Source organism: Stenella coeruleoalba (assembly GCF_951394435.1).
Source record: "Stenella coeruleoalba genome assembly, chromosome: 16".
In the NCBI taxonomy this organism is placed as follows: domain Eukaryota; kingdom Metazoa; phylum Chordata; class Mammalia; order Artiodactyla; family Delphinidae; genus Stenella; species Stenella coeruleoalba.
This window is the reverse complement of record NC_137162.1, coordinates 48271750-48297925: the sequence shown is the minus strand read 5'-3', so window position 1 is coordinate 48297925 and position 26176 is coordinate 48271750. Positions and strand designations below refer to the sequence as shown.

Genomic DNA, 26176 nt, shown 5'->3' with positions numbered 1-26176 from the left:
CCCAAACCTTTTTTTTTTTTTTTTTTTTTTTTTTTTTTTGCCGTACCAGGGCCTCTCACTGTTGTGGCCTCTCCCACTGCGGAGCACAGGCTCTGGAAGCACAGGCTCAGCGGCCATGGCTCATGGGCCCAGCCGCTCCGCGGCATGTGGGATCCTCCCGGACTGGGGCACGAACCCTTGTACCCTGCATTGGCAGGCGGACTCTCAACCACTGTGCCACCAGGGAAGCCCCCAAACCCTCTTCTAATCATATCACTGGTCATTTTGGTGACCATCCCCCATCCTGAGTCATTCATTAGCATAAACTCAGGTGTGGTCCATGAGGCTTGTGAATAACAAAGACACTTCTGTCACCCAGGAGCCAGGCACAGAGACCAGACAAAATATTTATTTAACGATGACAAAACAGAATTTATCCCAGAAATCCGAGGATGTTAATGTGTTAGTTATTGTTGCTGCATAACAATTCATTCCAAAACGTAAGGACTTGAAATAATGAAAGCTTAAATTAACTTACAGAAATTCAGGAGCAATTTACGGGGTGGTTTTGATTCAGGATATTTTGTGAGATTGTAGTTTTGTCAACAGGGGCTACATTCATTTAAAAGCTTGACTGGAGGAGAATCCACTTCCAAGATGACACATTCTCATGGCAGTTGGCAGGAGGCCTCTGTTCCTCACCGTATGAGCCTCTCCACAGATTCCTTGAACATACTAACACCATGGCAGCTGGGTTTCCCCAGAATAGATATCCAAGAAAGAGAGCAAGGAGAAAGCTGCATTACCTTTCAAGACCTAGTCTCAGAAGTCATACTTTGTCACTTTCACTTTATTCCGTTTGTTAGGAAGGAATCTCTCAGTCTGGCCCACTCTCAAAGTAATTAGGTTCCACCTCTTGAAAAGAGGAAAATGAAAGAATTTGTGGACATATTTTACAGCTACCACAGATAGCTTACTCTTTGAGAGAGCTCTCAGGGACTTCCCTGGCGGTCCAGTGGGTAAGATTTTGCCTTCCAATGCAGGGAATGCGGGTTCGATCTCTGGTTGGGGAGCTAAGATCCCACATGCCTTGCAGCCAAAAAAACCAAAACATAAAACAGAAGCAATATTGTAACAAATTCAATAAAGACTTTAAAAATGGTCTACATCAAAAAAAAATCTTAAAAACAAAGAGAGCTCTTAATACGGATTATTACTAATTAATTTATACATTAACACATTGAAGGAGGAAGCCACTGTGATTATATCAATAGATGGAGAAAAAGTACGTGATGTAATTCAACCCCATTTATGATGAAAACTCTTATTAGCAAATGAAGAATAGAAGGGAACTGTAATGTGATAAAGAATATCATTAAGTTTATAGTTAATTTAGGAACAGTTGATGTACATGATCTTGAAGTTTTCTATACATAATGTGGTATGTTTTTCCATGTGTTAAAGTTTATTCTGTATCCTTCAGCAGTATTTTAAAATTGTCCTTGTATCAGTGTTGTACACTTGGAAGTACAAAATGGTACAGTCCCAGAGGGGGTTACCAAAATATCTACCAAAAGTACTATCAGACCCAGAATCCCACTTCTAGAAATCTATCCTTCAGAATTATTTACCCAAACAACAATAACAAAAGCATCTATTCAAGTTTATTTATTGCAGCATTGCTCATAATACCAAAACCTAGGAACAACCTAAAATGTCCATCAACATAAGAATGGATAAATACAGGTATAAAATAATCATAAAATGGAATACTATATAACAATGAAAACGAATTAAAAGGAACTATATGTATCTATGATGGTAATCACAAGTTGAGTGAAAAATAAGCAAATTATAAAAATATACATATAGGAAGATACAATTTTTATACATCTATAGCAAATTTAACAGTATGCAAAACAATATTATTTGGGATATATACCACATATAGTATAAAAGCATGTAAAGACATGAGTGTTAAATACCATAATCAGAATAGTGGTTCCCTCAGAACCAGGGAAAGGGTGGCGCTTCAGTGGTATTTGCCCTGCTTTACTCAGTACCTATATAATTAGGTGAAGTCTTTGAGGCACTATATTCAGGAGTGTAGTTCATAGACTCATAGGATATGAGAGGTAGAAGTCTTCATAGTATTATTTATTTTACAGATGAGGAAACTAAGGCCTGGAGAGGGAAGTGAGTGGGCCAAGGTCAGCTAGCCAATTAGGCAGAATTTGCAACTGAATCCTAGGTCTCCTGACTCTAAGACTGTGTTACTTAACACAGTATATTTTTATATCTAATAAAAATATAAGTTGATAAGTATTTAATAAAAATATAAGTTTTATATTTAATAAAAATATTTTTATATTTAATAAAAATATAAGTTGATAAGTATTTAAACTAGGAGCTGAAAGAAAGATACTAAAAGGGAAAAAAGGACAAGTTAATGTCAAGTCTGCCACAGAATTTCTTCATGAAAACACTCTAAACCAGCACATTCTAACCTAAGACATGTTGTGACAGAGTAAAGAAAATAAAATGGAGATGTTTCATCCAAAACGGGGAAAACTCTTTCTGGATTTCCAAGCTCTTCACATTAATAAGCCCGAATTTGTCATCTTGAGTGTTGTTTCTCAGACCTATAGGTTTGCAGGGTTTCGTTTCCTATAGTTTGTGGTTCATGCTTGTCAGGGCAGAACTGTTAACAATCTGATTTTAACACCCTCTGGTCTTATTCAGGGCCTTTGGTTACTTACAATTTACATATAAATACTACCTTTGAACCTTTACTTAATTGAAAGATTACAGTTGAGTTTAGATAGTGCTTTGAAGTTCCCTTTGTCAGACCACATTGTTTGTACCAAAGGACTGTATTTTCTTTTTGTCTGTGGTTATTTCCACAATTATTTAACTTGCTGTAACTATGTGGTACTGTCAGAATATAACCCAAGCCATTGTTTGCCTTAAGCAATATTTTAGGTCTTGGGAAATAATGTTTACTGATACATGTCTTTCTTAAAGACCTTTTAATTTACTCAAATATACTCAAGACATTGAGTCTCAAGACATACTCAAGACCTTTTAATTTACTCACATATACTCAAACTTGAGTATATCCAGTGAAAACAGTGGAAAAAAGTTTTTTTTACTGGATCTTGACACAAGTCAGGGCTCAAAGTGAGCAAAAGGAAGTAGTGTGGTTTTTGTATCATTTCAGTTGTGTTGAGAAAAGGAAATGGCATAGTTTATCCATAGCATAGCCCTTATGGGAAAGTCTCATTTGTATGTGAAAGTAAAAGGAATTGGCATAACGTTTTAATTCCTTCTGCTATACTCAATCATTCCCTCAGCAAATATTTATTTAGTACCAAATATGTGCCAAGCACCATCCTAGGTGCTACAAATACAGAGTGAAAAAGTAGACTTATACACCTGCCCTTACGGAGCATACATTCTGGAGCAGGTGGCAGGCAATAAACAAAACAAATAGTAAATTATATGTAAAATTACAGGTGACAAGTGCTAAAGAGAAAAAAAAATATCAGGGATGGAAGATGGGAGTGCCAGCGATGTGGATGGGATTACAGTTTTAAATAGGATGAGCAGGAACACTAAATAAGAAAGGGGTACTGAGTAAGCACTTGGAAGAGGTCAGGTAGCAAGTCATATGGATAGATGTCTTGGGGAGGAGTATTATAGACAGAGGAACTTGCAGAGGTCCTGCAGCAGGGCCATCCCTGAAATGTTTGAGGAACCAGGAGGCCCATGCTGCTGAAGTAGAGGAGTTGGAGTCTTGTTGGCCATGGTAGATTTCAGCTTTTACTCTGAGTGAGCTGGAGAACCATTGGAGGGTTTTGAAAAGGGGAGTGATGTGATCTAATATGCTTTTTATCACCACTCTGGCTGCTGTGTTGAGAATATATTGTAGGTGGATAAGGGCAGAAGCAAAGAGTCCAGTTCTAGGAGGCTTTTTCAGTAATCCAGGCAAAAGGTTAGTTAGTGACTTGGACCAGAGAGATAATAGTGGATGTGGTGAGAAATGCATAGGTTCTGGATATATTTTGAAGGTAGAACCAACAGGATTTGCTGACCATAGCCTGTGGAGTATGAGAGGGAAGAAGGGAGTTGCCCAGAATGACTCCAAGACTTTTGGCCTGGGAAACTGGAAGTAGAGGGGCTGTTAGTTATGGTGAGAAAGACCAAGGGTCTAGCAGATTTAGGGGGTAAGAGGAGGAAGACCAGGAATGATAAATTATATAGCTGCTGATTACATTATTAAGTAAATTTTTATACTATTTGAGCTATCTTAAAAGTAATTCTATCTTGTACCAGTCTTTTTTTTTGTTGTTGCATATGTGTTATTGAGTATCTTTTTCTGAGATATTTGACATTACTCAGAAGTACTAATTTTATGCTGATCTAACCCAGAATACTCAAGTGTACCTTTTCCTTTAATATTTGGTTATATCAGAAAAATTATCTCTCTCTGACCTAAAATATAAGGAGAATTTATTGGCTGTTAACTGAAAAGTCCTTAAGCAATCCAGGTGTCAGGCAGGGTTGTTTGAGCAGCTCATTGGTAGCTCCAAGGATCTGGCTTCTTTTACTCTCCCAGCTCTGCCTCTGGTTCCCCTTCTGGTCCCAAAGTAGCTGCCAGCAGCTATTTTCTTATTCATGTTCAATCTGAAAGAGTGACTTTATCTCTGCAGGGCCAGCTGAAGTCCTTAGACCATGTTAGTACGGCTCACCCCTGAACTTTTCATTGTGGCATAGGAGATAGAATATGCTGATTAGCTTGGCCTAGGACAGAGCCTCTACTTCTGGTGCTTCAGGGAAACCTGTGTACAATGAATTTTTTAAAGTTGTAGATAGAGGAAAAAAAGTGGAGAAAAATGGTTGATTTTTAAATTACTTTTGCATTGTACAAGCACTGTGGTTAACACAGCAAGAATATGATTCCTTTTGTAAAGTGGTCAAATGAGAAGGAAAAAAAGTAAAGTAAAAGTAAAGTTGCATTCAGACATTAGTTTGATTAAGATAATTTTTCTTCTTAGAGGCCTAACACTATTGCTTTTTGAATATCTAGAACGTAAGAGGAAATTCCCTGACAGTCCAGCAGTTAAGGCTCTGTGCTTTCACTGCTGAGGGCCAAGGTTCGATCCCTGGTCAGGGAACTAAGATCCCGCAAGCCTTGTGGCGTGGCCAAAACAAAATGGAATCTGATAGGTCGTTCTCGTCAAGAATAGTTGTTTCTCCACAAGGAGATCCCTATTGGCATTTGGTTGAGACAATTCTTTGTTTTGAGGGATTGTCCTTGCACATTGCATTGCATTTTCCATTTTGGGCCCTGGTCACTGTGTGTCCTGTCCTACCCCCGTCATTGTTCCAACCGAAAAATCACCTGTATATTTCCATATCTTCTTAGGGAGGTACAAACTTGCAGAACCTTGTGACTCTTTTTGAAAGGGTGTTTCATATTGAGGACATAAATACAGATATACTTTGATTTGGTTTCCTGAGTGAAAAATGGGTTTGTTTTTTGTTATTCTTGAAGTTCTGCTTTGACTTTTTTCCCCCAGTTCTAGAAGTTAGATATATTCTCCTTAAAAATTGATTTAGCATTTGGATTAATTTTTTGGCCACAGGGATTTACTGAGTTAATTCCAGAAGTTTTTGATTAAATGTATCGCTAAGGAAAAGAGAAATGTTTTGATAGCCAAATTTTGGTGCTCTTTCAAGCATTTTGACTTGGGTCACATAGGTTAGAACAGAAAGACCACCCAATCTTGAACAAATTTCTAACTTTGATAGGTTAAAATTACTTGTGGTGGGAAAAGTGAAATAGGTACTGAGTCTAGAAGAATTCATTCCTAAAGTCAGAATATCTTAGAATACTCTTTGAATATATATTAAAACACACTTTGTAAGCACTTAGGAAATGTTAGACCTCTTTGATGAAGTGAATATATTAAAAAATGTTTATGTAGTATGTGTGGATATAGTCAGTCAGTTACCCTCTGAGATCTGTTTTCTGAAAGTATTTGTATCAATCAGGGCCCTGTCAGGAAAGCTGAAACCACACTGGTTATTTTAACAGAGAGAATTTGGTGTAGGGAGTTGACTACACAGGTATTGGAGGATTGAAAAAGCTAAAGGAACACTGGGATTAAACTGAAATACTAATTGTGGGAAGCAAATACCACCCTTAAGAGGCTGAGGTTTCAGAACCTAGAAGCTTGGAGGAGTGCCCCTGTGGAGCCCTGACCCAGTCCTCTGTCGAGGGAGCTCAGAGCCCAGCTACTGCCGGCTCCCGAGGACCTGCTCTGGGGTCTTGAGGCGCTGGCACTCAGACCCTGAGGTGTAGGCACAGTTGGGTCTGAACAGGGGCCATGAGGCTGGTTCTGGGAGTGTGGAAGGAAGCTGGAAATGGAATCTACTGCTGCTGCTATGGCAAAGGCTGTAGTTCAGATAACTCTTGACAGGAACAACAAACAAAGTCAGAAAGATGAAAGTCCCTTCTTCCCTCCCCTTTTGGCAGAACCTATCAAGGAACCAGCTGGTAAAAGACTTGTTAGTGGTATCCCAGGTCAGCATCACAAAGCAGAATGGTTAGGTTTTATTTGGGGGCCGTGGGGGGGGGGGCTTGTTATTGCTTTGTTTTTGCTGAAAAGCAATAGTGTAATAAGGGGCACAGTAGTTTCCATTTTTTTCTCATTACCTGTCGCTCCTGACTATGCAATAGTGAATGGAATTTGAGCTTTCTCAGCAGCAGACTTGCTACTTATTGGTTGTGTGAACTTGAGCAAGTTTCTTAACTTTGCTGAGCTTCACTTTTTCCTTGCAGAGTTGTGAAGATGAAATAAAATCTTATGTGGCTCAATAAAGAATAACTTCCTATTTCCCTTTTGATTTACTTACTGGATAAAACACTGCACTTGGGAATAAAAGACCTGGGTTTTAGTTTTTGCTTCAAGTTACTAGCTGTATAGAATTCAGCAGGTCACTTTAGCTTCCTGAACCTGTCTCTTCTCTGTAAAAGTAGGAATAATTTTACTTACTGTAAGGGTCATATACGTATGGTATAAGGCATGTGAAACTAACTTGCAAATTATTAAGATGGTGATGTGCTAACATAAAGTTGCCACTAAACACTATATATGATTTTCTCTCACTTAATTGGCACAAAAGACCTAGATCTGTGTTATGCTAGACCCTGAACTATTCAGTAACCACATTATACTGATTTTATCTCTATAAAAATATTGTGCAGAAACAAAGACAGTATTGTTTACCATTACTCATAATATACCTATAGGGATGACCAAATTCTGTTGCCTCCTAGGCATTTCTGCAACTACTGATTCACTTTACCTGTTTTTTTGTCATTTGTGCTATTCCAGAGGAGAGACAGAAGAATAACACCCAGACCCCCTCAATTAACTGCTGGCATTAAGAATTTCTTCTGAGCACTGATGTACCAAAGATTGGTATATAGCATAATCTAGTTCTAATTATTTGTGAGGTTTTTTTGTTTAATAAGATGAAACAAACAAAAAAGCTTTGGAGAAACTAGGTTAGTGAATTTGTAGTACAAAGTTGAATGGTGTTTTGAAAATAGATTATCCCCTGTTTTTTAAAATAGTTCATAAACAAAGAAGCATTTATTGTGCATCTAATATTGAGGCCCCCACTGAGGGATATAAAACATCTAAGTGCATCAACTATAATAATGCCATACTAGTTTGTCTTACCTCTCTGTTCCTGGAAGAATTTTACTTGTGTTGGGGAGAACAGTTTCTTGGCACTGAAGGAAAGTGAAAGGTTTTGAATGAAGAGAGGACAATTGAGCAGAAATACAGAGGTTAAAAGTTGTTAAATTTGCTTTGAATAAATAATTGAGCATTGGGGAAAGGAAGGTCTAGTCAGAAGGTAATTTCAAGGGTGATGATGAAATTAGTGACCTCAGGGTAGATGAAGGCATCACAGTTAGAAATGTCTTTATGAAGTGGAACTTCCCCATCCCTACTGTAGGTCAGAATTTAGCTAGATGGTTGGTTCTCTTAGCTCCTTTTTCAGACTGTACAAAAGTTCTCATTATGAATGTCTCACCCATCACAAGTTCTCACAGCATGGACTCCAAGGCAGGCTTTTTGGTGAGATTCCTGTGTATTACCACAGATACACTCATAACTATTTATTTAAGCATGTTATTTTTTAAGGGTTTATGTTTAGATTTGGGTGACCTTTTTTACACTGATATAAAAATAACCTGAGTAGTGTTTCTCCATTTGTATGTGTATATATTAGTTTAGGAATTGATGGGGTTGGAGGTTAGAAATGGGGAGGGGATGGATGAGTTGCTTGTTAAGGGAAAAGACAATATTCTTATGCTAATCCAAACTCTGGATCAGGAGCAAAGCAGCCGTGCAAACAATGGCTGTGGAGCCAGAAAGTCTGCAGTGAGTCTAGTCCTCAGAAAGCTTGTCAGACAAGGCGCCTGGAGCTGCCTAGGGGGAGGGACCCCTGGAAGGGGGAGTTTTCTCCTTACTACTTTATGGAGTTGGCAGTTAGCCAGCTTGTTGAAAATTCCCAAACCTCACTACTAGAAAGTAAAAATTAAGGGTGGGGGGCTTAAGGGGAAGAGGAAAGAATGACTTTAGTCTGTTTTTTCAGCTGGCTTCAGCCTTTTCCTGTTTTGTTTTGTTTTTTTTTTTAAATCCTGATTGAACTATTGGTTTAACTTTCTTGCTGTTTGCAAAGCTTTAAATTTTTTTATTTAAAAATAATTTATATTTTATTGAGTAATGTTGTAGTCTTATTATCCTGAAAAAGAAGCCACCAACCTGTGTATATAGCAAAGGAAAGTAAATGTATTTAGATGCCTTTTTGGACTACTTAATAATAGCTTTTAAATATGAAATTTTAAAAGCTATTTAAAATTTAAAAATTTTGATCATGTGGCATTTCAAATGTCTGCATTTCCTTATATTCTTAACATTGCATGATCAGATATTTTTAATTTTCATATAAAAATTCCAGTGAATTATTCTAGGAATTTAAAATATTTTTTATTTTCAGATGTTAGAATTATAAAATACTCAGTTTCAAGAATGGTTGCAAAATAAGGTTACTATTTTTGCTATATCATAATTTTAGAAATAGTTAATATGCTAGGACAAATAAAGGGGAAATCATCAGTACTTCTGTTATGAATAACAACAGTTACAACAATAACAACTAACATCTGTTATTTATTGAGTGCTTAATACCGAGATGCAAGGCGCTAACTCATTTAGGTTAGTAATATTGTTCCCATTTTGTGGCTAAGGAAACCAAGACCTAGATAGCTTACGTAGCTTCCCCAAAATTACATAGCAAATAAATACTGGAGCTGATTTTTGAAACCAATAGACTGACATCAGAACTTAACTTTCTTAAATTTGCCAGGATATTATATGAAAAGTGCCTTTACCTAGAACACAGAAGTGATGTCATCGTTATGGAATCCATAGTTTAAAAGGGCAAATGTAACCGTGTATAGTGTGGAACTAGGGACAGGTTTTCCCCCACAAAAAAATGAGCCTTACTTATTGAGGTAATTTAAAAACAAAGAATATACTCTGGTTACTCCTTTGAAAGAAAGATGTTAGTTGTATTATCCAGTTAGTTCTTTGAGCATTGTGACTATTTATGTTATACTTTTTTTTTTTTTTGGCCACACCATGCATCTTGCGGGATCTTAGTTCCCCTACTAGGGATTGAACCCGGGCCCTTGGCAGTGAAAGCGTGGAGTCCTAACCACTGGACTGCCAGGGAATTCCCTATTTATGTTATACTTGTATTGTTATACTCTGACTTGACTATGCCTTCCAGACTTCTGTCTTTTGGTTGACTGTGCAATAACTTATAGTGATTAGGCTTTTATTATTTCAACAAATTTCTTGGAATTGACTCTATTACAGCAATGAATGTTATCTACTGCTGCCCAACAGATTACCAAAAAACTTAGCAGCTTAAAACATCCAGCATTTATCATCTCATTCTGACCATCAGGAGTCCACCAGAGGCTTAGTTGGATGGTTCTAGTTTAAAGTCTCATAAATTGTGGTTAAGATGTCTATGAAGCTACAGTTACTGGAAAGCTTCCCTGGCACCGATGGATCCACGGCCAAGGTGGCTCACTCACATGGCTGTTGGCAGGAGGCCTGAGTTCTTTGCCACATGGGCCTCTTCATAAGGCTGCGTGGGTGTCCTTATTGACATGGCAGCTAGCTTCCCTAAGAGTGAGCAAGGAGGAATCTGAAGTGCCTTTTATGATCTAGTTTCAGAAGACAAACCGTCGTTTCCACCTTATTTTATTTTGTTAGAAGTGAGTCATTAAGTCCAGTGGGAATTCAAGGGAGGAAATTAGGCTTCGCCTTTTGAAGATAGTGTCAGAGCATTTGTGGACATATTTTAGATCACCGTAATGATCTTTTGGTAGATTGGTGGGGTTTTTTTAACTGTGGAAAATATCACTTATGAATATTAGTTTATATTCCAGCTGTGGTAATGTATACTATATTAATATTGTACATGATGGATCCTGGACCATGAACTTATTTTTATCAGTGAATGCCAAGTAAATACATATGATGTTAATGCTTTTATTAATCTAATTTTTAAATGAACATTGGTGTTCTGGTGCCTTCTTCTCTTTTCATTCTAGAAGGCCATCTCATACAGAACTGTAGCTTTAAATATCTCTATGCTGTTGACATAACAGATTTATATCTTCAGTCTCAAAAGTTTCCTTTAAGTTTCAGAACCAAATGCCCATTAGACAGGGCCTCCCTGGTGGCGCAGTGGTTGAGAGTCCGCCTGCCGATGCAGGGGACACGGGTTCGTGCCCCGGTCCGGGAAGATCCCACATGCTGCGGAGCGGCTGGGCCCGTGAGCCATGGTCACTGTGCCTGCGCGTCCGAAGCCTGTGCTCCGCAACGGGAGGGGCCACAACAGAGGCCCGCGTACCGCAAAAAAAAAAAAAAAAAAAATGCCCATTAGACATTCCCTTTGAGTAATTTCAAATGTCTAAAAATTGAACCATTGATCTCTTCTCCCCACTTTTTTCAAAATCCATTTGTCCCCATTTTCGGTAATTGCTCATGCCGGAAATGTAGGGATCTTTTTTGACCCCCTCACTCTCCCTTACCCCCACATTTAATCCATTACCAAGGCCTACTGAATCTGTGAAATATATCTTGACTCCATCCACTGTACCACCACCACCCTAAGCTTAACCACTATTGTCCCTCTCCTAAACTGCTACAATATCCTTCTTAATGGTCTGTTTCCTTCTGCTTTTGTCCCCTCCAGTTCATTACAGAGAAACCAGATAATTGCCTTCCCATCCCACTTACATTTAAATCCCAAATCCTTCATATGATCTTGCCTGACCTGGTCCTTGACTTTTCTGTCTCTTCAACCTCATCTTCCACTACATTAACCCTTGTTCTCAACATTTCAGAAACATTGTGTTCTCCTTTGCTCTTCTCTGCCTCAAGATCTTTGAGCAGGCTGTTCCTTACGCCTAGAACAAGCCCCCTCCCCAACCTCGTGTCTTTACCTGACTAAATAACTCTTTTATTCTTCAGATTACACCTTAAATGTCACTTTTCTACATTGCTTCCCTTGAACACTCTATCTGAATTAGATTAGGTCACTCCCCATGTCCCTCAAGGACCTGGCACTTTTCTTTTTTGCACTCACCTCAAGTTGTGATCACGTATCATTTGTATTGTCTTGTTTGATGTCTAAATATCTTAATTATCTTATTTGACTGTGAACTCCATGAAGGCTCAGTCTGTTTTGCTCTCTCACTATATTCTCAGTGTCTCATACAGAATCATGTATATAATAGGCACTTAATAAATATTTGGGAAATAAATTAACATTCAATAGCGAGAACACTATTCACTCAGGAATTCAGAGCTGGAGGGAATCTGATAAGTCATTTAATTGGTCTAGTCTTGTTTGCATCATGCCTGTCATGTCCTTGGCAGAGGTACATTCACACTTTATTCCTTTGATACTCTGTGAGCAAAGATCCCTGGTCCTTTCAGTTGTATCTCAAGTGTAGTCATTTCTCTATCCTTTGCATTCTTGTCATTCTTCTCTAAAGTATTTGAGGCCTGACCAGGTGGGATAAAGTAAGATGGTTACCCTCTTTGATTATGGCAGTGTGCTTCTATCAACGCTTGATTAGATTGCCTTCACGTCTTAGAATTGTCATAAGCACTGATGCTTATTGAGCTTGTAGTCAACTAAAACCTAACATTTTTCTTTTAAAGATTAGGGGCTTCCATTGTTAGATTACAAATGAGGCACTTGAAGCCATTTTACCTTTAGCCTTCTCTTGGCTGATAGCTGTTCTCCATACAAGTTGTTGCAGGGTTTTTAGTGTATAAAAATGTCTTGCAGATGGGATTGTCGTGGAGAGCACCTGTTACTTCCTGTGCCAGGTTGGCAAGTATGTTATAAACATGTCTGAGAGGAGGAAACTTTTATTAAGTACCTACTCTGTACCAGGCTTTTCTAAATACTTTATAATGTATAGTTTACATTATGTAATGTATGTAAAATATCCAGCAAGGCAGCATAGGGTAGCAGTTAACACATGGGCTCGAGAATCAGATCCTCTTGATTAGAATTATGGCCCTGACACTTACCAGCTGTGTGATCTTTGATAAATTCCTTAAACTCCACTTGCCTTAGTTTCCTCATCTGTAAAGTTAAAATAATAAATTGTGCCTATCTTACAAGGTGGTTGTGATGATTCTGTAAATTAATATTAATATATTCAAAGCATTGTAATGGTCTGCCACATAGAGGTGAATATATGTTAGCTATTACCTCATGTAGTTCTCAAAATAATTGTGAGTTAATATAATTCCAGTTCTACAGATGAGGAAACTCATCCAGAGAGGTGAAGTTACTTATTTAAGGCAGATCCAGGATTTAAACTTGTGCGGAGAGTGGTAGAGTCACAGATGTTTGTGTAGAAGGAATCACACATGATCCCTTTCCTCTGAAAGGGACTGTGAGTGTGGCAGGTGCTTAGGGTCTCATCGACTGTACTGCAGGATGCCTTGGTTGTACCTGTAATGAGACAGGACCACATATTAGCTTAAATAAACTGATGAAGAAGCAGTGACACTGAAAGATGGAACCAGTCATAGCAGTCCGTTTCCTGACCAAGAATATGAGGCCCTTGAAGTAGAATCTGTCATACTCATATTTTTATTTCTAGCCCCTTGCATTGATATATAATACATACTCAGAAAACACTGTTGGTGAATAAGTGAGTGAATGAATAAATGAGTCAAGGTATGGGGAGAGAGTGAGAGCTAGGAAGAGAGGCAGAAATGATACCAGGGTTTTTGGCACGGGTGACTGGAGGGATGACACCACCCTCCTCTGTGATAGCAAGTGGAGGAGGAGGAGGCAGGTCTAGAGCAATGAGAAGGAAAGTTAGTGAGTTTGATTTGGACAGGTGGGATGTAATCCTAGTGGAGATATTTAATAGGCAAATAGAAATAAGGAGAGAGTTCAATGTTGGAAATATACTGGAAACTTCTTTTGAATTTGAAACCTGGAACAAGTATCCCATAATTTCAAGAAGTGAGTTTTCTCAAATACTGTTAACTCATATTACAGATGTTATTCTGTAATAATTTTAGACTTTACATCTTACTCTCTCAACATTATGTAGATGGAAATCAAATTAATTTCATAGTAGAGAAATTAGAGATTTTAGAATAAGCCATATATAAAATGTACAATATAAATGACATCTCACTGTATATCTTATTTCCTCAATACTCTTAAGTGCCTTTGGAGAGCTAGTTAAAGTGAAAAATTCTTAGTTAACATAGAAAGCTTGGGATATTTATGGTAGAAATCATGCCAGGATAATTGTGTTACAAATAAATAATATCATTTTCATTGAGGAATAATTCAGGCTGACGTCAGTAAAATCAGTTGCCTGAACCAGCAGGATGAGAGAAGAAACAGAATCATATTCATCTTTACACAAACTAACCTTTTTTTCTGTTACCTCTTTAACTATCTTATAATTGCCAAACCTTAATTGGGGAGGTTATGTTTCATGTGATCCATATGAAAAGCTCAGTTTTATCCTAATGAATTCAGATTTGTAGTATTTTAGGTAAATAATTTCATTTAAGATACATTTCTAATGTTTTTGCTTTAATGAGGAAGCATGCTGCATATTTAAATGTTTTTCTAGGTCGGCCTTCTATCTATAGAATACATTATTTATTAGAAAGATTCAAGTTGTTTTTATTTATCACATCTACTAGGATTGAAAAATTTTTTATGAGTAGCTTACTGTTTTATGTTTTAATTAATTAATTTACTTATTTATTATTTTTGGCTGGTTTGTTTTGGGTCTTTGTTGCTGTGCTCAGGCTTTCTCTAGTTGCAGCGAGCAGGGGCTACTCTTCATTGTGGTGCGGGGGCTTCTCATTGTGGTTGCTTCTCCTGTTGAGGAGCACAGGCTCTAGGCACGTGGGCTTCAGTAGTTGTGGCATGTGGGCTCAGTAGTTGTGGCTCGCGGGCTCTAGAGTGCAGGCTCAGTAGTTGTGGCGCACTGACTTAGTTGCTCTGCAGCATGTGGCATCTTCCCGGACAAGGGCTCGAACCCATGTCCCCTACATTGGCAGGCAGATGCTTAACCACTGCGCTACCAGGGAAGTCCTAGCTTAGTGTTCTAAATTCAGCTCTTCCTGTTTTATTCTTAATATATTTAGAAATTTTCTTAATAGCAATAAAATAATTACTTTAGAGCAGCCAGAAAAGACTGTTAAGATTATTAGTGTTCTTATCTTATTTTACATATGGTTAATCTAAGGTCAGGAGAGGTGGCAACCTATTAATAAATTATTTAAGCTTTTAAATTACAGTGACTTTTTTTTTTAACAATGATAACATTAATCTTTAATAATGTATTACATTGTTTAAAGGTATGTTTGGGCATTTGTTTTTCCTCTCCTAGTTTTTGAAAACATTCCAGAATTCAGTTATATTCATTTCCTTCTTAATATTTTTATCTTTCAGGAATCAAGAGAAAGCAGTGGAAGCTGGAGTCATTGTCAAGTGATCGAGACCTTTTATAAGAAAATCTCATTGAATGAAAGTCTTTTAAATTAGTGACATAACAAGACTAGTTATTAAAGGTGACAGTGTACAGAGTACGTTAAAATTGAACAATGACTCAGCTGTATATTTACATCAGATTATTGGGAGCCTATCTGTTCATCATTTCTCATGTTCAAGGTAAATCAGTGTTCATTTAAGCAATCTTATCTCTTTTTTAGTAATTTATTTCTGTATATAAAAAACACTCATTCTTAGGACCGCTCTTTCAACTCATGTCCCGTTTTGAACAGTTAGGCCCAGTATGCCAATAGCTTTTAAGTATAGAGGCAAAGAACAAACACATGCCAAATAATTTTTGAACTTCACTATGATAGAAACATTTTCAAGTCTGTATAAAATCTCAGCCTCTTTGAACTTTGTGTATTATCTGTAACATAGGCATTATGATGTACAACACCAGGTCTTATGAGGATTAAATGAGATAAAATATAAAATAAAGTAGGTGACCTAGTGCCTAAGGATAATAGGTACTCAAGACTTAGTTTTAAAATACCTCTCCCCTTTAAAATACAATAAGGAATAAATGTCAATTTTTAAAAAACATTTTATTGTTGTTAAGAGTTGAGAAACATAAATGGAATTTCTGTGTGCCAAATGTTAAAATTTCTTCAGAGTACTCAAAGTTTTATTTATGACTAATATTGTAATTTTACACTATGCATTCACAGCTTAGAACTCCCAAACAGGAAGTTATTTTGATGACTTTTAGGATCAGATGGGCTATATATTTGCATATGAGCTTTTTCCCTGTATGGTTTAATTAGGACAATGTTTTAAACTGAAGAGATAGTGGTATTTGGCAAAATGATTTTATATAGAACTTACTGAACATCTCCGTTCTCTTTAAGTTTATACCTTCACAGATTGTTCTTCATGTTTTGTTCAGAGTGATGATTAAAATCTGCTAATAAGAATTATGATTAACAGCATAAATCTTTTGACATTTTCATTTGAGTGAACAGAATAATGAAATCTGTAGCTTCTTTGTATTTTGTCTTAGGTTTAGTACCCTTGTTTAGTACCCATACTGAGAATATAAAAGCACTCTTGCAAAAGCTACATTTTTGTGTGAAACACCACATTATTTAATAAAACATCTTTATTTTAACGTCTTTTGTTAGATGCCTTGTTGATCAGTATCGACCAAAGCTATCATAGTTTTGAAGATGACTTAAATTAATAGTAACATTTGTATTTGCTACCTTACTCCCAGGTAATCAGTATTTAGTATTAAAATTTTTTTAATCTATATAGATCACATAGAGACAATATGATACAAAATTCTCATTCCCCATCCTAAGTTGTTATATAATAAACTTTTTTTTTTTTTTTGCCCACACTGCACAGCATGTGGGATCCTAGTTCCCCGACCAAGGATCGAACCTGTGCCCCCTGCAGTGGAAGCACAGAATCTTAACCAGCTGACCGCCTGGGAAGTCCCGATAAACTTTTGTTAGATGAAATAAATTGGTAATTAGTTATCAGGCATAAGTGAAAAATCTTAGTAAGCATTATATTTCTCTGAAATATAAGCAAAATTTGTTACATTTCCTTTCAAAGAAGATTAGTTTGATAGTTCCCTTCAAATAATAAGATAAAAGTATTTGCTCTTAAGGAAAAGAACTAAAACCAATGTCGAAAAAATGGTATTTCAGACTTGCCCGGTGGTCCAGTGGTTAAGACTCCCTGCTTCCACTGCAGGGGGCACGGGTTCAATCTTTGGTCGGGAAATTCCACATGCTGCGAAGAGCAGCCAAAAAAAAAAGTTATTTCTTAGAGATTACTATGGATTGCTAGAGTGGTGTTATATATATAACCCATAGCTCCAGCCCACACCAGGACTCATAATTTTATGCTTTGTAAACACAGGACTTGTGTGTAGAAAGAGATTGGCATGTTCTAGGAACTGACACAGGGCTGTATGTTTGGGCATGATGGAGAGAGAGGTCCACAGGGTCCAAATCCTGCGGGTCTTCAATAGGCCTGGTGAAGGAGGTTGGATTTTATTCTGAGTGTATGTGAAGCCATTAATTGGTTTTAAGCAGGGAATGACAGGATCAGATTTAGGTTTATAAGATAACTCTGTGCTATGTGGGAAGTGGGTTGGAGGGGGCAAAAACAGAAGTAGGGAGATCAGTGTCTTGTCTTGGAAGTGACATGGTATGATGGGCCTGGGTAATAGCAGGAACTAGACCAAAATGAGAAAAAGTGAGATATATCTTGGAGGGTGAGCCAAAGACCTGGAGAGGACCAGGTTTGAGGAGAAAAGTCAAGCATTCCATTTTAGACGAGTTAGTTTTGAGTTACTTAAGCAAGTCAAGGCTGAAGGGGTAAATCTAGGAACCATCAACGAAGAGATTTATTTAAACCATGGGAATAAGTGCTGTCATCTAGGGAGAGAGTACAGAGAGGCTGTTGCTAGCTATTTTTCTTTGTATCCATGCCTCTATTTAGTGAAATTTTACAACTTATAGCTCAGGTTTCTTTGCGTTTGACACCCTAGGATGAGTTTGTGTTATTGGCTCCTTCCTTTGTTTACATAGCACCTTTGTATTATATCACTCTTTGAATTGTGTTTATTTATGTGCTTATCCCCTCCACACACATACACCTTTGTCTCCTTCCAAGTTTCTCAAGGACCACATCAGTTTCCAACATTCAGTAACTTGCCTGCACATAGTTGGCCTCTAATCAGTGTTTTGTTAATTAATATTTGAGATAATATAAACTTCAGATGCAAATTATTATAATTAAAATATTTCTATCTCTTAAATTCAAACAGTGTTCTAGGAAGTTATGTGTATTAACCATCTGTAACTTTGAATTTTCCAGGTATTGGTGATCTTTTAGTATGATCTTTGTTATTAGTAATATCTTCATTTATACACTTTTATATTTAAGCCCTTTATTATACATTCATTTGATCTATATATAATCTCTTGAATTGGGCAGAAATTATTATCATCATTTTTTATAGATAGAGACCTGAGGTTCAGAGACTAACGTATCAATGGAGATATTCAAGACTTGAATCCTTGACTTCTCACTGTTATTTCAGTGTTATTTCTGCCACACTATACTGCTTTTTCTATGTATCATTAGATTCTTGAAAAACTAATTGCGTGCGTAAATATATTGTTTGCCATTTGGTCTCCATAGTTAAATTGATGCTTCCTTCTGTTGTTGTAATATGATTTTAAAACTGGTTAAGAGACCTCAGATATGCTTTAGTCCTATGGTCTTATTGAGTAAATGAGGCTTGAAATGACATGGCTTGTCCACGATCATCCAGCTAGATAAATGGTGGAGGAACATAGTAGACCAGAATCTAGATTTCCTCATTTCTAGCCCAGTGGATTTCTTCCCTTCCTGAAACTCTTCCCCGCCCCTTTTTTTCGTTGATGCTCTTAACATAAATGAAGTCTACGTTTTGTAGCAATTTAGAGGATTAAGTGAACATTATTGAAATTTATGGCGTGGAATCACTAAAATTTATTTAGCAGCACATTCTTTTCCTGTTATCAATGTGTGGTGTATGTATTACTTTTACTTTTTTCAAGTTCATCTCACCAGTACGGCTAAATTTTAAGTCAAGTTCACATTATGCCTTGAACCACTTATTTAACATCTATAATGAAATACATACACAGTTCTCTTAATATTTTATACCTGTTTTAGCTCTACATTTCATTCCATGAAGATCAACTCTACAAGGAGTAGCCTAGCTGATTTCAGCTGATTCAGAGGGAGAAAGGAATTACTAAAACGTTGTTTTAGTTCTGTTCTGCTTTCAGCCTGAAAGAATCAGTATCAAATATGACAGTATCTGTCATTTGAGGCTACGAGACTCTAATGCAAGAACACAGTTCTGTTTCCATGTGCCAACTACTGCCCTACAGTGACCTTCATTTTCTGGCAGCGTAGTCTGGATTTGAACCAATGACCTTGAGATAAAAGGCACCAGATAATATGATTAGTCCCCATGCTCTCATAATTCCCTTACTTAAGCAATTAAAATCCAGAGCAAGATGCTTAGTAGTTTCACTTCCACATAGAGGTACAAATAAAGGACTTTACTTTTTTTAAACTAGTCACAAGTTTTGAACCAGAGTCTAAAAAAAGAACTGTAATTTGCCTTTTTTTTTTTAAACCTCCTTATTGGAGTATAACTGCTTTACAATGGTGTGTTATTTCTGCTGTATAACAAAGTGAATCAGCTATACATATTTTTTAATGATTGGAAGTAATCTCGCTCTTCTCTGAAACTGCTTTCCATTTTGTACCTTTCTTACAAGTTATGACCATATTCTACCTTGTGCCACTCTTGTTTGTCTTTCACTAGTGCAAAAATTGTGGCATAATCATCTCCATATATCCCACAATACCTGGGATAGTTTTTCCATGCATTTTAGGCTGTTAATAAATGTTAATCATATGAATGAAATTTATTTTTAATTAAAACACACATTAGCTGCAGTTAATACAATAAGAAAGCTTAGAAACTTCTCACTGAAAATTGGAATAAAAGAATTAGCTTTTCAGAATGGTTTATTTACAACTTCATGTTTGAATGCAGGGCAGAATCTAGACAGTATGCTCCATGGTACTGGGATGAAATCAGACTCCGACCAGAAAAAGTCAGAAAATGGAGTAACCTTAGCACCAGAGGATACCTTGCCTTTTTTAAAGTGCTATTGCTCAGGACACTGCCCGGATGATGCTATTAATAACACATGCATGTAAGTATTTTATGCAGTTCTTCTTAAAGTTACGAGAATAGTACTATTAGTACTATTGGTACTATTTTAAGAATCGTTTACTTTGTCTGAATTTTGTTTCTTTAACTTTATATGGTTTTTCCAAAGAGCCAAAAGCTTCTTGTTTTTTATATAGGAACATTTATTACTATTAAGTGATTGATGGTTATTTCCTTAGAGTAATATAGGTTTTAAAGAGCTAAAAGAAATCTGGTATTTGTCTAGCATTTTGGGTTTATTTAGTGATCTTTTTATCATAAAGTGATTGATAGTCATTGTAGAAAACTTAGAGATTACCAGAAATAAACCTTGAAAATTCACCTAAAACCGTGTAATTCTAAATTGGTTGAAATAGGGGCTTCCCTGGTGGTGCAGTGGTTGAGAATCCACCTGCCAGTGCAGGGGACACAGGTTCGAGCCCTGGTCTGGGAAGATCCCACATGCCACGGAGCAGCTAAGCCCATGCACCACAACTACTGAGCCTGTGCTCTATAGCCCCTGAGCCACAACTACTGAGCCCACGTGCCACAATTACTGAAGCTCGCATGCCTAGAGCCCATGCTCCACAAGAGAAGCCACCGTAATGAGAAGCCCACGCACCGCAACGAAGAGTAGCCCCCGCTCACCTCAACTAAAGAAAGCCTGTGCACAGCAACAAAGACCCAATGCAGCCATAAATAAATAAATAAGTTATTTTTTTTAAAAAACCTTCCTATTAAATAAATAAATTGGTTGAAATATTTTGCAGGTCTATAAGAATGATATTGTGATATTTAATTAATTTTGTGTTATTTTCTTATGTGAACTCCCAAATCCAAATCTGATTTATATAACCACTTTAATTTTTCTACTTAATTTCATGTTAACTAATTAATATTTATATATGATCATGTAATTCTATTCCATATTCTTGGGGGACATTGAAGAATTGACTTACTAGCCAAAAAAATTCCCTGAACGACTCAATCTCATCAGTCAGTTGTCCCCCTGTTATAAAGGTGTAATAATCAATAATTATTGATTTGTATTTCCCTAATAATTTTATGCTCTTTGAATGTGACCAGCTATAAAGCCAAAATGTATACATATAAAACACTGAAATTATATGATGGTTCACCATGTCTTAGATTTGTTGTTTGTGCTGGTGGTGGTTGACTTTACTGTGGCAGACTGGGTGATCTGTTGTTAGGGGAGTGTTCCCTTTGTCACCAAGAGACTTCTTGCCAGACTTCTTGTCTGTAGTTCTTGCTTGATCTGTGTGGGCTACTTGTTAGAGGCTTAGTAACCCAGAGTAAAACTGGGAATCATCAATTTTAACAGAATTTCACCTCACACTTAACATTTTCTCATTTCAGAAAATGAATAATTATGCAATATTCTTTTAACTGTAAGCAGTATACTTACTGATATGAACAGTAAGGAGGGACACAAAAAAATCTTTTAGATGTTTCTTCCTACCCATGAAAGCCTAATGAATATATTAGGAGAAAATTCTGGCATACTAGTACTAAAATGATAACTTTTTTTTTTAAAGATACTCCCCTCTGGGGTTTTCCAATTTTTTATTTTATTTTATTTTATTTTATTTTATTTTAATTTATTTTTGGTTGCATTGGGTAGTCGTTGCTGCATGTGGGCTTTCTCTAGTTGTGGCGAGCGGGGGCTACTCTTTGTTGTGGTGCACAGGTTTCTCATTGCAGTGGTTTCACTTGTTGCGGAGTGCGGGCTCTAGGTGCACGGGCTTCAGTAGCTGTGGCTCGCGGGCTTTAGAGCGCAGGCTCAGTAGTTGTGGCGCACAGGCTTAGTTGCTCCGCGGCATGTGGGATCTTCCCGGACCAGGGTTCAAACCCATGTCCCCTGCATTGGCAGGCTGTTTCTTAACCACTGCGCCACCAGGGAAGTCCCGATAACATTTTATTAAATACAAATCCATTTATATAAATTTCTTGAAAATTCAGCTATTCAAAAGTTCTCCCTTTTTTCCTATCATGTTAAATAAAAAGTGCCTCTCAGGATCTTAGTTAGTCTGATCTTCCCAAATATACTTTTCTTTGTCATTGAATCTATTTTTATGTTTCACAGTAAAGTTTGTTTTTATTTATTATTGTGTACAGTATGGGAATACTGAAAATCTTATGGATGAAAAGAGATAGTTATTTTTAAGTATATTTTTAAACGTTAAGATTATTTACTTTATAAAGTTGTATAAATCATCTTTCTGTGATCACATGACTATGATTAGCAAAGAGAAGTTACATAGTATTTCATATTTGGTGGGACTTGTTTAATAGAAAATCCTTTTCTACCTAACACAGGATTTTTATTAGACCTTTAGGTTTTAGTTCAGATATGACAATTTTCATTTGCCTTAAAACACGTACGGTTTTGCCAGTAAGTCAAATGTGAATGTAATTCTAATTCAGAACTAAAAGCCATCAGATCAGTAACTGGTCACATTCATACTGAGATTTAATTAGTACCTTCCAATGTGAAGTTGGTTTTTGGTTTTTTGGCTTTTTTTCTTTTAGAACTAATGGACATTGCTTTGCCATCATAGAAGAAGATGACCAGGGAGAAACCACATTGGCTTCAGGGTGTATGAAATATGAAGGATCTGATTTTCAGTGCAAGGTAAGACCTAATTTGAGGCCTATGAAATAAAGAAGGGAGGGACCACAGGAAAAGAAAAGCGTTGATTCCCCAAGGAGAAGTATGCCTGGTCTGCACATTGCTGTGTGTTCTGGAAGCAAATATATTGGAGGAAGCTTAGCTCTTGCTTCACGTTATATGATTGTGCCAATTGAAATTACAGATTATTTTACTTTAAAATAAGTTTTAAATCATCTTTTTTTTTAATTGTCAAGCCTGTAAAAAATGATACTGTCACACTTATTTCTGGATTATAAAAGTGACTGGAAAGACTTTAAGGTGACAGGTTAATAACCTTTACATCTCTCTGAGACAACTTAGAGACCTTAAGTCCTTGTAAGGAGATCTCAGTGGAGTTACTTTAACAGCACAGCAAAGGAATCAGAGGATCAGTAATAGTTTATGAACATATTGATGGCTTTGGGTTATAAACCTAATCTCTTCAAAATCCTGTATAGTAATTTTGCCCCAGGGGATCCTTCCAATGTTTTTGAAAACAGCTCCAGAGAGAGCTGTTTGTTAAGAAATTTAAGCCTCAGCTATTTTAGAAAATTATTCCAATTAATGAGAAGTTCTCAGGGTTGATAGAAACCACACATGCACGCACGCGAACACACACACACACACATACATACACGCTCGCACATATTGCATCCCATCTGTTTGCTACACCTCTAGTGACAGGGGCTCATTACCTCCCAAGCCCACCTTTTTCATCTGTAGTAATGACCTGACCTTATCCTTAGAAAGCTTTTCCTCTGAATGACTGCAAGTCTCTCTTCCTTTGTACTTCCTTGGACCATAGAGAACAAATTGATTCCCTTTTTAATATGGTAGCCCTTTACTATGTGAAGAAATTTTTTTTTGTACCACTTTACTCCCCATACCCTATAGTCTTTGCCCAGTGAAAATAGTAGTTCAAAATGACTTCGACGGCCCCTTATAATCATCAGCTTTAGAGTTACTCACTCTTCAGTTTCTCAATGTAAGATGCAGAATTGACTGTGGTCTGGCCAGAAGAAAAGAAGAAAAAACAAGAATTAGTAACTCCTTTCCCTTTTCCTAAATGCAGCCAAATCTCATGTTAGAGGTTTGATTGTCATACCATATTCTTGAAATATATGGAGTTTTCTGTCAGCTGAAATCCCCATGTCTTTCACTCATGCTTCTACTCATCCTTATCTCTTCCATTCTTTATTGGTGCTGTTGGTTTCTTGACACAAACAAGTAGGTGGGAATGGAATGAGTTTTGTTACACAATTGTCACATACTTGTCTAAGTTAAATTTCATTGTATTAAAATTAATCCTTTGCTCTAATTTGTCAGGATTTGGGGGATGCTGATTTGTTTGTCTCTTCCAGTTTTATGCTCTTTGCATATTTATCAACCGCACTACAGTACACTGTTTAATCACTTTAAAATGTTGAAGAAAGACCTCTCTGTGGTTAAAGCACTGAGCTCGACAGTAGTAACCAGTGTCTCGCAGGCCCCCTCAACTAGATGTGTCCCAAATGAATTTATCAATGTAATTTAGTTGTTAAGCTTGACAATCTGTGTTCAGATAGACATGCTGCCTCTTGCTAGCTGTGGAACTTTGAGCCGGGAGCTTTACTCTCTTAAGTTGTTTTCTCATCAGCAAAGGAGTTCTTGTAAGGGTCAAATGAGAGGTAGCATATATGCAGAGAGTTTAGCACAACTGGCACATAGTAAGGACTTAGTAAATGTTAGCTTTTACCATATTGATGATGTAACCAAGCAGGCTTTAAACTGGGTTACGCATATACCTGGGTGCACACAGACTGCATTACACAAGGATCGCATAGGCACATGGATAGTTTTAAGGGGATCGGTTTACCTATCATGAACTTCCACAGGTCCTATTGCTTAATATTGATCTGCCTGAGACCAGAGCTTCTTAAGCAATTTCTCTTTTCCTTCCTTCCTTTTCACCATCAGCCTTGTCACAGTTTCCAGATTAGTGGCCTGGAATGTAAATACTCAAGTTTCCAAACAGTGTTATAATTCGAAATCTAAGTATCAGTGTGGGGAACTCGGGGATAGCAGATATATTTGCGTATCTGGTCGTTTTTCATTTTTTGCTTTCAACCAATTTGCTAGATCATGTAAAATAATTTTTCCTAATAGGATCATTATAGGAGTTTTAGCATACGATTGGAAGGTCTCTAAAGAATTATGGGACAATGGTATAACTAGTTCCTTCCATTATCATCTTTTTGTTTATGTGAACAAAGAATCTTAGTACTGATCCCAAAAAAGGAAAAGATAAAAATAGGATTAAAGTTAATGCCAGACTTTCGCATTCTAGCAATAAGTAATTATCCATGAATTTATGAAGTAGTTTTTTTAAAAGTGTCATTCATCTCATACCTCTCCAATAAAATTTTCTTTTTATATTAGTATTTTAATAAAGATTATAATATATATACAGTTTTGATTAATTTTATACTAATAATAATTGTGATGATAAATCAAACCAAAATAATTTTTTGACTTAAAGACATACTATCACAGGAAATAAAATAGATTATATATGTTTATTTTTCATGTGGAGAATTATTTATCAAGATACATATTACATTAGGACAATTTTTTTAACATCTTTATTGGAGTATTATTGCTTTACAATGTTGTGTTAGTTTCTGCTTTATAACAAAGTGAATCAGCTATACATATACATATGTTCCCATATCTCTTCCCTCTTGCGTCTCCCTCCCACCCTCCCTATCCCACCCTCTAGGTGGTCACAAAGCACCGAGCTGATCTCCCTGTGCTGTGCGGCTGCTTCCCACTAGCTATCTGTTTTACATTTGGTAGTGTATATATGTCTATGCCACCCTCTCACTTCGGCCTGGCTTACCCTTCCCCCTCTCCATGAACATTAGGACGTAATTATTGTGGAAAATGTGGAAACGGAATAGGAGCTCAAGGAGCAAAAGGAACACTATAAAATTTTCAATTGTTAAAGAAGCATTTTGACCTTTTAAATAATGATAATGGGTATTGAATTGCTATATTATTTAGATTCTACTGAATAGATTTAAGAGTTATTTTAATTTTATTTTAAAATATCATGTGCAATATGCAAGGAATTATCAGTACGTTCTTTGCAGCTATTTATGATGAAAAATTTTAGGTGTCAGTCTAAAAATGTACGAGGGGATACATTGTTTTTCAGAATTCATTTAGGGGTTACACAGACAAAACATGTTGACCACCACTTATCTCACTTTCTGTGTATCTTCCTCTACCTCGCTCTTAATTTACCTAGCACCTCATCTGAGCAGAACAGCTCTGCTACTTTTACCTAAGCTTTTTCCTCCCAGTGCTTTCACATACTGTCAGGTTTGAATCAAAACGAGTTCAAGTGATAATCACCATGCTTCACCCAGACCTTGATTTTCCCTCACACAGTCCAGTCTCTGTAGGTAAATCTGGTTTATTCTGTTTCTTCCAGTAGGATGAATTATTTCTCAGAAACCGCACTGCCATCTCTTGTAGTAATTTGGTTTCAGTTCCTTTATCGTGTACCACTCCCCCTCACCTGCAAC

The 26176-nt window shown here is 36.8% G+C and overlaps 1 protein-coding gene across 4 annotated transcripts in view; it reads left to right on the top strand.

The window, feature by feature from the left end:
- Positions 1–26176, top strand: part of BMPR1A (bone morphogenetic protein receptor type 1A) — a 140913-nt gene that overhangs the window by 93062 nt on the left and 21675 nt on the right. For all 4 annotated transcript variants that reach the window (XM_079899692.1, XM_079899691.1, XM_079899689.1 and 1 more), the window contains 3 exons: positions 15100–15318; positions 19778–19940; positions 22487–22589. In XM_079899692.1, coding sequence (XP_079755818.1) covers positions 15252–15318; positions 19778–19940; positions 22487–22589 — 333 coding nt within the window. In that variant the 5' untranslated portion in view covers positions 15100–15251. The remainder of the gene's footprint in view (positions 1–15099; positions 15319–19777; positions 19941–22486; positions 22590–26176) is intronic.